The sequence below is a fragment of the Eptatretus burgeri genome, chromosome 9, assembly GCF_056783735.1.
Source record: "Eptatretus burgeri isolate ZD-2024b chromosome 9, Ebu_testis_v1, whole genome shotgun sequence".
NCBI classification, from domain to species: Eukaryota; Metazoa; Chordata; class Myxini; order Myxiniformes; family Myxinidae; genus Eptatretus; species Eptatretus burgeri.
In genome coordinates this window covers 96,415,947-96,430,337 of record NC_140969.1, presented here as the reverse complement: position 1 = coordinate 96,430,337, position 14,391 = coordinate 96,415,947, and the positions used below count along the sequence as shown (strand labels likewise).

The following is a 14,391-nucleotide window of genomic DNA, read 5'->3' as shown; positions in this document are numbered from 1 at the left end:
TCATTTCCCCACCTAAATCTGGCTACAATCCCTCTACCTAATCCATTCCACGGGTATAGACCATAGAGGACTTACCCCTGCCCCATGGAGCCGGTCTAGCTAAGCTAACCCTTCCCCCTAACTAGTTTCCATCCTGTGCCCGTGTCAAGGGGATCATCCACCCCTTGCCCAGGAATCCTGTTCACCCGAAAGCGAGGCCTGCTGTTTTATTTTTTTTTTGTTTTTTTCATCGCGCGGCACCAGCGTGGAAACTCACAACCTGCGCACCAGCGCGGCAATTCACAGCTGCGCACCTGTGGCATGACGTCATGGCAGCTGTTCGCGTCCCTCGTCCCTCTTGGACGGTACCATCCGGCAGGGATTCACCCTCCTGCCGAATTCCAACCAAACACGCAACCATGATGTCACCCGCGCATAAACAAAACAACCCTCACGTCTCGAGGGGTTCCCCACGCGAACACATGTGCCCTGCCCGTTGGAGCTGAACACACCCGCTCGCGTGGAGAACCCATCCGGTCCAAATCCGTTTACCTGCCTAAACTTTGTCCGTCGCGGGATCGGCAACATTCACCGCGCTCGTTTCCGGACCGGACTTCACTCCCGCAAGCGAGCACGTGGCAGCCTCGTGCGTTGCACAGCACGGACCTCACGCTCGTTGCTGGGTGAACTCAGCGCGATGCTCAAAACCTCTATGGCCGCTATCCGGCTTTTGTCCCTCTGTCGCCGTTGTCGTCGCCATTCCACCCACGCACACCTGCGTGTCACGACACTCACACACCACTCCATCACATTCACACCGGGAGACGTGGCTGCATGCTCCCGCATGCCAACCGACATCTCCCTCACATACAGCGACCTTACACACACTGTCTCTCTCCTTACACTCGGCCGCTCACTCACTCGTGCCGTTTCCCTTGCACACACCATACCGCTCACACACGCGGGGGCACTCGCCCGTGGTGCCTCATCCACACACGGCTGTTTGCACACGCATGCAGTTTACTGCGCGCACGTGGTCTCTTCCACATGCGGTGCCCCTTTCACACACGGCGTGCTGGGAAGCACGCATCTTGGCACACTTGCCACCACAACACTCACACGCGGGATTGCTTCCACACACGGGGGCGCACTCATACCTTGCACCACACACACAGGGACAACCACACTGGGGATTCGTGTCCCCACAAGGGATTCCGGGGCCTCTATACCCCCCAAGCTCTCCGTGCACCTGTCCACAGCACTCCTCCCCTCGACTTCGCAAAGCACGACCGAACCCACCTGGTCGTGAGTCGCTTCAAGGGAGCATAGCGGCTCCCTCCGTTCCTGGAGGAGGTTATCCAACTGCTCGCACTGGGTCTCTACCCAGTCCGCCAGCTCACCCCCATTATCCTCCACTACCTATGTGTGTGTGTGTGCGTTCATTTCCAACCCCGTCCAATTCACCCTCTATCTCCCGTGTCTCTGCCAACTCGGTCACCTCTTCACCCTTTACCTCCCTTGTCTCCACTATTTTTATTTCCTTTGTCGTCACCTCGTGTCTATTAGTCTCTGCTTCTTTCTGGCGTCTTTCCCTTATCTTTACGCAAGTCAACCTTGCTTTCTCCTTAAGTCGCTCCCGTCCTTCCCTCTGTTTCACTCCTTGCTCTTTCACGATCTCCGCGTAACTCATCCTTGCTTTCTGTCTTAATTGTTCTTTTCTCTCATACCCAATTCCTTTCACCTCGTCTCTTGTCTCCCTCATGCACGTCTCCGTCACCCTAATTAGTTTTTCCCTCTCGGTCACCGTCACTGTTGCTCTCTCCGTCACCTTTACCAATCTCGCCCAACACGCCCCCCAAATTAATTTGTCACCCGCCCCCACTGCGGGCCTGACAGCCGTTGCACTCCCTCCCAGCTCGTTCGCTCCCACACGTGGCATCGCCATTACGCACTCCCCTATTATTGCCTTCATGCCCGCCTGCAGGCTTCGGCCCATGTTCTGTGTCGCACCCCGCAGTTCTTTCATTTCTTCCTTAATTCCTTGCGCATTTGTTTCCATTTGCTTGTTCATGCCTTTTATTTCGTTTTTCATTTCGTTTATGGCTTGCAAAATTATTTCGAGTGCATTCGGCTGAGCAGAATCGGCACGGATCGGGGGGTTTTGGTGGAGAGGGGAAGGGGAGGTGTCATACACCGCGGCCGCCGCCGCACCTATTTCGGGCTCTGGGTTCAGTTGGGGGAGTTCGTGTTCCTGCACAACCAACATTTCCTGCACGGAGATTCCATCCTGGACCATGGATCCTACATTACTACACATATACATTTCTAATACCCCCGACACCCGCTCGCCTTGAGACGCCATCTTATTTCTCGTAACGGGTGAATTTAAATCGCTCGTAATTTGGAGGGAATCGGGGGTCGCTCCTCTCACCCCTGGACCGATTCCCGTGAATTTAGCTGGAGACAGGAGAGCCCGTTTTCCTGCTCTCCGACACCAGTGCCGCGAGGAGGGGGATGAGTTTGTGTCCCACGACCTGACACCAGTGCTGCGAATTCACGCCCGCCGGCGTGCGAACGGCCACATGACTCGAATCGCGGCACGTCGCCCACCGGACGGACAATTCTGTCGTGACCCTCTCGGACTTACGCCGGGAGCTAGTCACGGATGGGCCTTTCGGCCTCACCACGATCGTGCCAATCGGCCACCCGCGTGGGATAGGGTTGTTCGCCAAACTCGACCTACCTAAGTACCCACGCGGAGGGTAGACCGGGCGATCGCACCTCGCCGCAGGTCGACCCCGGACACGGGCCGCTTAAGCGACCTGTTCCGTACTATCGGGATAACTGAGCGGTGTTATCGTCGGCTTCGACGGTTCCGATTAATTATCGGGCGTATTAAGCCCACTACCAACCCTTTACGTGAAGCAAGATGGAGATTCAATTAAAGAAAAGACGAAGCGAAACGGGAAAACAGTTCAACATGATGCACATTTATTCCGCGGCACACAGAAATCACACATATACAGTTAAAGCAATTATGCACAAAAAGCAGATGTAACAAAAGAAACAATGACGCAGAGATACTACCGAATAAGACCGACACACGGCAACACTTAACAGTTTTACTTCACCAGACTGGCGCCACACACACACACACACGTTTACACAGAAACAAAAGAAAAGGGCCACCCTCAAAGACAAGGGGGCAGACGGGGCCTGTGGGCCAATATTTGCGTGGGACCTGAAAGAGCGGTCAGGTCCGCGAGACCGGGTGGGTCCTACCCGCGTCTTTGTGATGAGCCGCAAATGTGGCAGCGCGGCGGTGCCCCGACTTCGTGCTCCTTCGCGGGTTTCGTTGGCACTGCTTGGAGTGGGGTGGGAACGGGGCCCCCTTTTCGCACTATTTCAGCGCGGGGGAAAAAGGGGGAGGGGGAATTGTTGACGCTCTGGGGAAAGAGTATAGCTGGCTTGCTTGGGTCCCGTGACGAGTGATTCCACCGCGACCTCGTCGCCGACCGCCGTCTTCCTAGCCTCAGACCCGAACTCCTCGGTCTCTTCCCCCAATTCTCCTCAGCCGACTGCCGAAAACCACCGGGACGCTCTCGCCTCCCGACTCCACTCCGCGCTCCAAACTGCCTCTGCCCAAAACTCTCTCCGCTCTTCCGCCACTCTCCGCTCTTCCAAGGCCGACTCTGCCCAAACCGACTCTGCTCTAACCGACTCTGCTCAGATTCGCCTTGCACTCGGCGCTTTATAGGCCGGCAGGAGAACCCATATGCAAATTTCTGGATCAGAACGAGCTCGGGGGTGGAGCCACGCTCGCCCATTGGACGGAGAAAAAGAGGCGAGAATCTCCCCTGATCCTAGAATTTGCATAACTCGATTCTACACCGACGCGCCTGGAGGCGGGGCCAAACCGACCTGCGCTTGCTGATTGGACGGATCAGAAGTGGGCGTGTAGCATTCCTGATCCGAATTCTCCTCGGAAAGGCCGCATTTCGCACTCGCGGCTCGGCGCGCGTCCCGTACGAGCCCAGGACAGCCCGACGCTCGGTGCTCACAGGTGGTGCGGGAATGGCCGCAGAAGGAGAGAGGTGAAGGTGGTGGAGGGTTTATGGTGGTGGTTTATGGCCCTGGTGCCATTTGGAATGGCGGTGATGCGATGTTTGTGGGAGCAAGTTGTGAAGGTAAAGATCGTGGCTGTTGGCGTTGTTATTGTTGTGAAGCGGCGTTGTGGTTGGTGGTTGTTGTGTGATGGCGGTTGAGACGTGGTTGGTTCAAAATAAAGATAGAACAGAAAAACGGCTATCTCAAAGCATCGCAGCCCGAATGAATCACATTTATTCCCTCTAAACAACGGGTTTGGGGCTAACTACACATGTACTTACAGAGATATCTCACCTACGGGACCTGAATGGTGGTTTGCGAATTTCCACAACCGCAACAATACATTTCCCAATTGTGCACAATTGTGCTGTTATATTAAAATAAAATAAAAACCATCACATGTAATTTGGCTGTAATACTATCCATCACATGTAAATACTATAATAATAATAATAATAATAATAATAATAATAATAATAATAATCATAATAATAATAATGTGACGATTAATACAAAATATACAATATTTAATAAAAAAGTAACTGACAAAACAAGCAATAATACGATACAAGGCAATACTCCACAATAATGACTACTGCAGTGCCTCTGGATGGACAACATTTTGAGTCTGGTTGTTGGATGCCAGAATTGTGAGCTTGGTGATGGAGATAAGAAGATGATGTGTAAAACTACCTACCACCAGGTGATACGATATACATTTACAGAGAGAATTGGGGTCTTCCCCAAGCTCTGAATGCCCTACCCTATATGCCTGTAGGTTTGAAAATGTTTTCTGGGCATCTCCATTTGCCGAGTAGCGAGTCCGAGCGAACCCCTTGTGAATCCCACAACTACAATCACTGATCTCGTAATGGCGGCCCACACATGCCACATTTTCACCTCGAGCCAAGGGATCTAACAGCTCGATCTTTTCGCACGTCGTTATAACCTTTCTCTGCCTTATGGAACTAATAACTTCGTCCATCGCTTTATGTTTGGGTGCCATTAAAAGAGGTGCACGAGAAACAACATGAGGTTCGTAATGCGAGATAATCGTACACACACCGACTGCAAACGATGACTCATCTCAGCTCAAAAACCACAATTGGCCAAAATGAAATCCTCAATAAGGAAATCGGAACACAATAGGTTGCCCACGATTGGTCAAAACCCACGATATTTTGTGTACACACACACACACACACACACACACACACACACACACACACACACACACACACACACACACACACACACACACACACACACCTCACCCATAACTGGAGGGAATAACCAATCAGCTCTCACCTAATCAAATACCCAGGTGGGTAGGATTATAAATAAATTAACCCCCATGCTCTTCCAGCCAAATATATCTGCATAAAGCAACCAAGGAAAGCAACACAATGTAAAGCCTTTGCTGTTTCAAACCCTACCTGGGTTCCTCTGCAGTTGCAGACATTCACAGGTAGTATACATACATGAGAGTACTTGGGAACATCAGTGGTGTGCGTTTCTGTCTACACTGTCGCTGATGACTCGCCAACAAGCGATGAAACTGGTCCAACGGCTGAGGGGGAGGGTGTAGCAAGTGGATTCTTGTGTATGTGCTACTTGTGAATGTTTTGTGGCTGTAGAGAAACTCGGGTGGAGTTTGAAAAGGCAAAATGCTTACCTTGGGTCGTTTTTCTTGGTTACTTTATGTAGCTTTCTTTGGCTGGAAGAGCATGGGGATTAATAAAACAATGATATACCTTAACGGACTCATATCTTTTAAGAGCAACTGTAATCAGGTGGTTTCCAGGCTCAAAGAAATCACTCTCGAGTGTCAGTGCTACTGGCTGAGGTTATCAAGAGAGGTGACACCTTTCAGGAACTGCAAAAACTTCCCTCCACAAAATGAATGAATACAACACAGCAAGGCATTACCACTCCTATCTGAGCAATGCACACAAAGGTACAGAAAGTGCTTTTCACAAGTTTCATGCCAAGATCCTTGGAAACATTAACCAAAAAACCCCCCAAAAACTGAACCCACATTAGTATCCAGACTTGCATCAGGGATTCAAGCATGAACTGCCACAGACAAGACAGTCTTTGTAAGACGTGCTGTTCAGTATTCAGTAGAAGTTTCACAGTAAACAAGAAACCTCATATTAAGTGGAAACCAAAAACAAAGATCTTTTAACAGGAGAAAACACGGCCGGCCAAGGTCCATTAAAGCTAATGCTCCATGATTAATCCAATATGTAATTTGAAAGCTTACATTCCATTTTCTCATGATCCGAGGAGACAGGTTGGAGTTTGATGTGGAAAACCAAAGCTTTCTTTGAACTCAACACCCAAACCCAACAACACTTCATATAATTCTTATTCCTAATTTGGTAACTCACCTCTCTTTCTCAAGCTCCTCCAGGTAACCCAGGCTGCGGCGGCTGCCATTCAAGCAACTCCTCTGTTTACAGGTTTCCATGCTTGTGACAGGGCCACCGCTCTGAGCGGTTGCCCCTTCATCACCATTGATACAGTTGTCCTGGGATCGTGAACGATGCCTGGATGATCCCCGCCCTGCCGTCCCCTCCATACCAACATCTCCATAAAGAGCAAGCATCAGAGCAGGCAATTAGTTTATCATATTCTTCTCATTTCACACGAGAATTATTTAATGGAAACTGTGTATCTACTTGATCATAAAAGAAAAGAAAATGAACAACGCTTGGTCATACATTAACCACTTACCCTTGAAACGATCAAGCGTATGTCGAGGTGATGGTCCAGCACTTGGCGTGTCCCCAGTCATACTGCTTTGTAAATGCTTGAGTACTTCCTTCAACAGTGAGAAAGAAATCCAGATGAGGGCAAGGAACATAATAAGAAGCAAGAAATAGACTAATGCTTCACGGATGAGGAAGTGACTGTGAGCGAGCAAGCGGAAACACGGCATGGGGTCAGCTCGTGGGCAAGTGCAGGGTGTCAAGAGTGCGGTGAACAAGTTCAGGCGTCAATTAAAATGTTATAACTGGGGGAGAGGTCACAAGGTCACCAAGTTATAACACCCCGACGTAATCACAGTGGAGATAGTTCTTGCAAACAGCCATTATCAGGCAAGACAAAAAAAAAAACTCCAAACATATCATCCTGTGAGTTTGAACCCCTGTTGTGCTGTCAAATAACACAAAGTGTGTCGACTCAGCCTGTCACCTTTCCATGGTCAGCAAAATGAGTAACAGCTTACTGGGAACAGTGGGCACTGCATCAGCGGCACAGCTGCGTTCCCAGCAATGATGGAACCTGCAGCCACAGGCTGCATACGAAAGTAGTACGAAGCTTCGTTCCTCTCTGCGAAGCTTCAAATCGTCTTAACCTTTCTGTCACATACTCCCCTGCACAATCTCCTTCCCAGCCCGTTCCCCACCACTCAAAACCACATTGGAGACTCTCCCACCCCACCTGCACTTCAACCTTTCAAAGAGATAAAGTTTCAATGATGGAGAGGTTATTCCATGAGAAGAATGGTGCATCACAGAAAAAAAAGGAATCTGAAGTTGTCCAGCTCAAATTTTTCCACCATTTAATACGTGTGTAAAGGTCACAAAATAGACGGCCAGTATCACCCCAGTTGGGTCCTATGTGGGGTTTAAAAGAAAGGAAATGGTTGAAATAGAACACACATCCCGACAGGAAATCAGGTCTTCATGACCAACGTCTAATCCCCCGGGGGGGGGTGAGAAAATGTTTACACGTGAAAAGGCTGAATGACTAAACTCGGTGTTTGCATCGAAATCTTGTGTCCAAAACCCATCGCTTTCTCCACCCACCTTACCCAGTCGCACCCAACTGTCCCTGGACTCTGTCTTTTTCTGCTGAGAAGGTGGACAGCTTGCTGTCAAAGCTCGACTCAGATTCTGCAACCGGTCCAGATGGCGACAGCCCACGTGTCCTAAAAATCTACTCCTCGGCTCTTGCTCACCTTCTCTCTGTTCTATTCACCCTCTCATTTGCTCAAGGTCATCTGAAATCTGCTTGGAAATCAGCAAACATTACTGCCCTGCATAAAAAAGGTGCAAAAACAGATCCCTGCAACTACAGACCAATCAGCCTTCTCCCAATCATCAGCAAGGTTATGGAATCCATCATCGCTTCAGACATTAAATCCTTCCTCTTCTCCAATGGCTTGATTTCCGATAATCAATTTGGTTTCAGACCAGGTCACTCTCCCCTGGATATGCTGCTTCTGCTCTCCCAACAATGGATGCAGGTCCTCAATGCCGGACATGAAATCAGAGCCATATCCCGAGACATATCACGTGCTTTTGACACAGTCTGGCACCCTGCCCTGCTCACCAAACTCTCTTCCAATGGTATCCAAAGCCATCTCCACTCATGGATCGCAGACATCCTCTCCTGTCGCAGTCAACATGTGGCCCTAAAGGGAGTTCTTTCATCCCCTCTTCCTGTCCAGGCTGGAGTTCCTCAAGGTAGCATTCTGGGCCCTGTTCTTTTTCTGGTTTTCATCAATGATCTCTCTGACTCTCCAGAAAGTCCTCTTTATCTCTTTGCTGATGACTCCTCTCTGCCATACCATCTGCCATCCCTCAGACCGGCAAGCAGCAGCTTTTTCGCTCACTGCAGATCCTGGTAAAATTACAAACTGGTCCAACACGTGGAATATGTCTTTCAATCCGGACAAATCTCACCGTCACTATGTCTCTTCGAAAGGACTGTTTAGAACCACCACCCCCCCCCCCCACATCCACTTTCTCAAAAATCCTCTGGAAGACGTCTTTTCTTTCAAGCTTCTGGGTCTCATTATCTGCCATGACCTTTCCTGGGAAAGCCACATTTTAAACCTCGCCTCCAAAGCCATTCGCCGACTGGGAATCCACCATCGTGCAAACTCCTTCCTCGGCCCACCTGAGCTCCTGACCACCGACAAAGCTTTAATCTGCAGCCTGATAGAGTACGGCTCTCCCCTCCGGGCTGGTGCTCCTGCCTCCCACCTTTCTCGGCTTCACGCTGTGGAAAGCAAGGCCTTTCGGATCATTGGCATCTCCCGCAATGAGGTTGAGTCTTTGGGCCTCTCACTCTCTCAACGCAGGCTGGTTGGTGGTCTTTCTGTCTTCTACCGGCTCCTCTCCAGCCACGCACCCCCCCTCCTCCACTCTCTCTCTCTCTGCGATTTGTCCCCACCACATTTCCGCAAGGCGCTCAAGGTCTGCCAACAACCCCCTTCTGGTAAAACTACCAAAATCACGAATCACTGCTCACCTTCACTCTTTCATTCCTCCTTTTTCCCACCTTTGGAATAAACTCCCTCACTCTATTCAATCCCATTCTTCCCTCCAGACCTTCAAAACAGCTGTTCACCACCACCTATCACCCCCCATCCAAATCCTCGATCTTTTCTACCCCCGATAATCCACCCAAACCCACCTCCTTCAAAATCCCTGCTTTCCTTCCTGAAAGTCCCTATAATGTCCATCTTGTATTCCCCGTGTTCCCCGCCCCATCCCTCTCCCTTCCACAGATCTTCTGCTATTTTAACAGACTGCTCTCATTTCGACCTTTCCTTCATTCCTTGCCTAAAAAATCCAACTATTACAGCGCTTCTTCTCTCCATGCTCTGAATTCGCCTTCATTGCATCCATCAAGAATTGTGTTAAATCGTATCTCTGACCTAAAACTTTTAAAAACCACAGTTTGCCATGGATGCTCGCTTTCCATCAAACATTCTTTTTTTCCAACTTCAGTGCCAACTCACCCCCCTCACCCCTCACTCTCACTCTCAAAGCAACCATCCCACTCTTCTCCCTCCAAGCCTCCCTCTCACCTCTCTCAAAAACTCCCCCCTCACCTTTCTCCCACCTTTCATCCCCCTCACTCTTCCTTCTCAAAGTTGCCCCCCTCTCATCCAGCAACCTGCCTCCCTCCACTGCCCTCTCACCTCCATCTCTTCACTCCACCTCCTCAAATCCTCAACTGCCTTCTTCCTTGTCTCTTGTCCCCCCTCTCCCCCAGCACCACAGAGCCTTTTCTCCTCCTCATTCGGCCCCCTTCCCTCGCTGTTCTGCAATACCCCACACTCCTTCAGCAACCCTCCTTACCTGCCCCCCTCGTCCCTTGTCCTACCCTCCCCCTCCCCCTCCACCTCCTGCACCCAAAGCCTCCTCCCCTACCTCTTCATTAAAAGTATGGACCTCAAATATCCGGGGCCTTCGCTCAAACCTTTCAGATCTTTCCATACAGGTTGCCACTGACAAACCAGACATTATCTGCCTAACAGAAACTTTCCTCTCCCATGACGTGTCTGACTCCCAAGTATCTCTCCCTGGCTACTCCCTCTTACGGTATGACAGACCTGAGCCTCGTCCTGGTGGAGGTGTTGCTCTCTTCATCAAAGACTCTATTCCTCACTCTCCATGCACTGCTCTCACTCCCCCACACCCCCAGGAATACCTCTGGCTTCGGCTTCCCCTCCACTCCCACCTCATGTTTATATGTGTACTGTACCGTCCACCGAACAGTGATGACTCCATCTACACCTCACTATCCGAAAACATGGACCATCTTCTATCTTCTCATCCAAACTCTCTCTTCCTCTTATGTGGTGACTTCAATTGTCATCACGCCAGTTGGCTAGGTGTGGGTACCTCTCTCACCTGCCATGGCACCTCAGCAAAAGCTTTCTGCGACTCATTGGGACTGACTCAATCGGTCAACTTCCCGACCCGGATCTCAACCAATGGTACTCCATCTCTTCTGGATCTGGTTTTGACAAATTTCCCTGACAATATCTGCTGCTCTTCCTACGCTCCAATTGGTTCTTCTGACCACGTCCTTGTCAAAGTGGACATCTCTCTGGCTGTTATCAGAGAACCACCTCACCACCGTCGAGTCTGGCATTTCACTCAAGCCGACTGGCAGGGTCTCCGAGCAGCCATCAAACTTACAGACTGGTCTCCTATTACTACTTTCTCAAACATCAACTCATCCTGGGAATTCTTTCAAAGAAACTTGCTCTCCCTCATGCACAGATTTATCCCCTCTCGTGTTCAGTTGTCTTACCCTTCCTCCTGCCCTTGGTTTACTGAAGCTTGTGGCGAGGCAGTTGTCCTGAAACAACTTGCCTTTGCCTCATGGAAAGCAAACCCAACTGAGGGCAATCTCAGTTCTTTCCACAAAGCTCGGAACAAGTGTGTATCTACCCTCAGGAGAGCCAGAAAACAACATCTTTCTCATCTCAAGTCTGAACTCTCAAACCTCTCTCCCTCCTCAAAATCCTGGTGGCGTTTAATCAAATCTGTTTCTGGTGTATGTTCCCCCTCCATCCCCTCCCTTACCTCAAATGGCCGCACTGCTGATTCCACACTTGATAAAGCTGAATGTCTAAACTCGGTGTTTGCAGCTAATTCTTGTGTCCTAAACCCATCACTATCTCTACCCACTTTACCCAGTCGCACCCAACTGTCCCTGGACTCTGTATCCTTTTCTCCTGACAAGGTGGAGAGCTTGCTTTCAAACCTCGAGTCAGATTCTGCAACCGGTCCAGACGGCATCAGCCCACGTGTCCTTAAAGCCTGCTCTTCTGCTCTTGCTCACCCTCTCTCTGTTCTATTCACCCTCTCATTTGCCCAAGGTCATCTGCCATCTGCTTGGAAATCTGCTAACATCACTGCCCTGCATAAAAAAGGTGCAAAAACAGATCCCTATAACTACAGACCAATCAGCCTTCTCCAATCATCAGCAAGGTGATGGAATCCATCATCGCTTCAGATATGAAATCCTTCCTCTTCTCCAATGGCTTGATTTCCAATCATCAATTTGGTTTCAGACCAGGTCACTCTACCCTGGATATGCTGCTTCTGCTCTCCCATCAATGGATGGAGGTCCTCAATGCCAGACAGGAAATCCGAGCCGTATCCCTGGACATATCACGTGCTTTTGACACAGTCTGGCACCCTGCCCTACTCACCAAACTCTCTTCCCATGGTATTCAAGGCCATCTCCACTCATGGCTCGCAGACTTCCTCTCCTGTCGCAGTCAACGTGTGGCCCTAAATGGAGTTCTTTCATCCCCTCTTCCTGTGCAGGCTGGAGTTCCTCAAGGTAGCGTTCTGGGCCCTGTTCTTTTTCTGGTTTTTATCAATGATCTCTCGGACTCTCTGGAAAATCCTCTATTTCTCTTTGCCGACGACTCCACCCTCTGCCGTACCATCTGTCATCCCTCAGACCGGCAAGCAGCAGCTTCTTCGCTCACTGCAGATCTGGATAAAATCACAAACTGGTCCAACATGTGGAACATGTCTTTCAATCCAGACAAATCTCACACTCTCACTATGTCTCTTCGAAAGGACCGTTTACAAAACCCCCCCATCCACTTTCTCAACAATCCTCTGGAAGAAGTCTTTTCTTTCAAGCTTCTAGGTCTCACTATCTGCCATGACCTTTCCTGGGAAAGTCACATTTCCAACCTCGCCTCAAAAGCCAGTCGCCGACTGGGAATCCTCCGTCGTGCCAAGTCCTTCCTCGGCCCTCTTGAGCTCCTGACCACTTCCAAAGCTTTTGTCCGTAGCCTGATGGAGTACTGCTCTCCCCTCTGGGCTGGTGCTCCTGCCTCCCACCTTTCTCGGCTTAACGCTGTCGAAACCAGGGCATTTAAGATCATCGGCATCTCCCGCAATGAAGCTGAGTCTTTGGGCCTCTCACTCAATCACCGCAGGTTGGTCGGTGGTCTTTCTGTTTTCTACAGACTCCTCTCCAGCCTTGCCCCCCCTGCTCTCTCTGCGATTTGTCCCCACCACATTTCCACAGGGCGCTCAAGGTCCGCCAACAACCCCCTTCTGGTAAAACTACCAAAATCACGAATCACTGCTCATCTTCACTCTTTCATTCCTCTTTTTTCCCGCCTTTGGAATAAACTTCCTCACTCTATTCTTTCCCATTCTTCCCTCCAGGCTTTCAAAACAGCTGTTCACCACCACCTCTTATCTTCCCCCATCCAAATCCTCGATCTTTTCTACCCCCGATAATCCACCCAGCCACTTCCTTCATTTCTCCTGCTTTCCTTCCTGAAATCCCTGTAATGTCCATCTTCTCTTCGCCATGTTCCCCGTCCCATCCCCATCCCTCTCCCTTCCACAGTTCACCTAATGTGTCTGTTCCCCACTGTTTTGTCCCTTCCACTCCCGCCCCTCTTGTCTCATGCCTCCTTGCTGTGAGTTATGTGTTTGCTCTCATACGAGCCTCGACAACAATTTTATTTTTAAAAATCATTCCCTTCCATTACTTCTGTCAAAATGTCAAAGCCAATCAGAAAACAAGCTTCAGTTGAATCGTTTCTCAATGCATCCAATTGTTTGAATTTGCTCTTCAGGCAGTATCTGTGGACAAGGCTTTGAAAGGTCCACTTCTCACTGAATCGCAAGCTCGGGCACAGGGAAATACGGCTTCATCTTCTCCTCACAAATCTCGACAACCACCTGAGAGTTGTATATTCTGCTGGATTCAGGTGCACAGTGTGCTAGCTCGATGGTTTTCAGGTCATAACCACTACGCAATGACCACTCCCCATTCGAACATCAAGTATGACGCTTCCTTTCAGTTTTCATCGTCCTCGTTTAGAGATTGTGCGATTTGCTTTGGGGTGGCTCCAGTTTCTCTCTCAGTAGGGGGGGGGGGGACAAAAAACATCAGGTTTACTGGCGCCAGCTAAAGGAATGGGTGCATATGCAACACGGGTGACCTTGCGAGGAATTACAGCCCCAGAAGTGGCTTTTCTGAATCTACAACGAGGAAGAGCATACAAGACCAAACCTCAAGGCCATAAAGCTTCCATAACCTGTGTGAAGAAAACTTATGAACAAACTCATTTGACACTGAACAAGCACGATGGCTGTCCAGAGGAGTGTCTTCACTATCTTTCAAAACATCCACAGAAACACATCCATGACGTTACCTTTTGTGCAACCGAAAGCACTTGCTTCTAAAAGGGGGGGGGGGAGGGCTACAAAATTATGATACATGAACTAGTGCGATTGAGAGGATGCAATGTGTACATATAAGCAACAATGCATTCATCAAACATGACTCGTAATCTTTGGAAATTTGTCACGAACGGAATGTTGAATGCGACCACCAATCGACAATGATGACTCAAACACACTGGATCGAAACAAACCGTAACACTCCTACTCTTTTATCCTGTCGATAGATCATCTTGGAGTTGCCATTATCGATAACACTTGGTAAAGAGTAGACTTTCAAAATTCGCACGTGATACCAGACTTTGAGGTGAGATAATTAAGC

At 49.6% G+C, this 14,391-nt stretch overlaps 1 protein-coding gene across 4 annotated transcripts in view; it reads right to left on the bottom strand.

Annotated features, from left to right (window-relative positions):
* Positions 1 to 14,391, bottom strand: part of LOC147020694 (adenomatous polyposis coli protein-like) — a 151,052-nt gene that overhangs the window by 82,329 nt on the left and 54,332 nt on the right. For all 4 annotated transcript variants that reach the window (XM_085896240.1, XM_085896239.1, XM_085896238.1 and 1 more), the window contains exons 3-4: positions 6,826 to 6,913; positions 6,480 to 6,678 (exon numbers count right to left, since the gene is read on the bottom strand). In XM_085896240.1, coding sequence (XP_085752366.1) covers positions 6,480 to 6,678; positions 6,826 to 6,913 — 287 coding nt within the window. The remainder of the gene's footprint in view (positions 1 to 6,479; positions 6,679 to 6,825; positions 6,914 to 14,391) is intronic.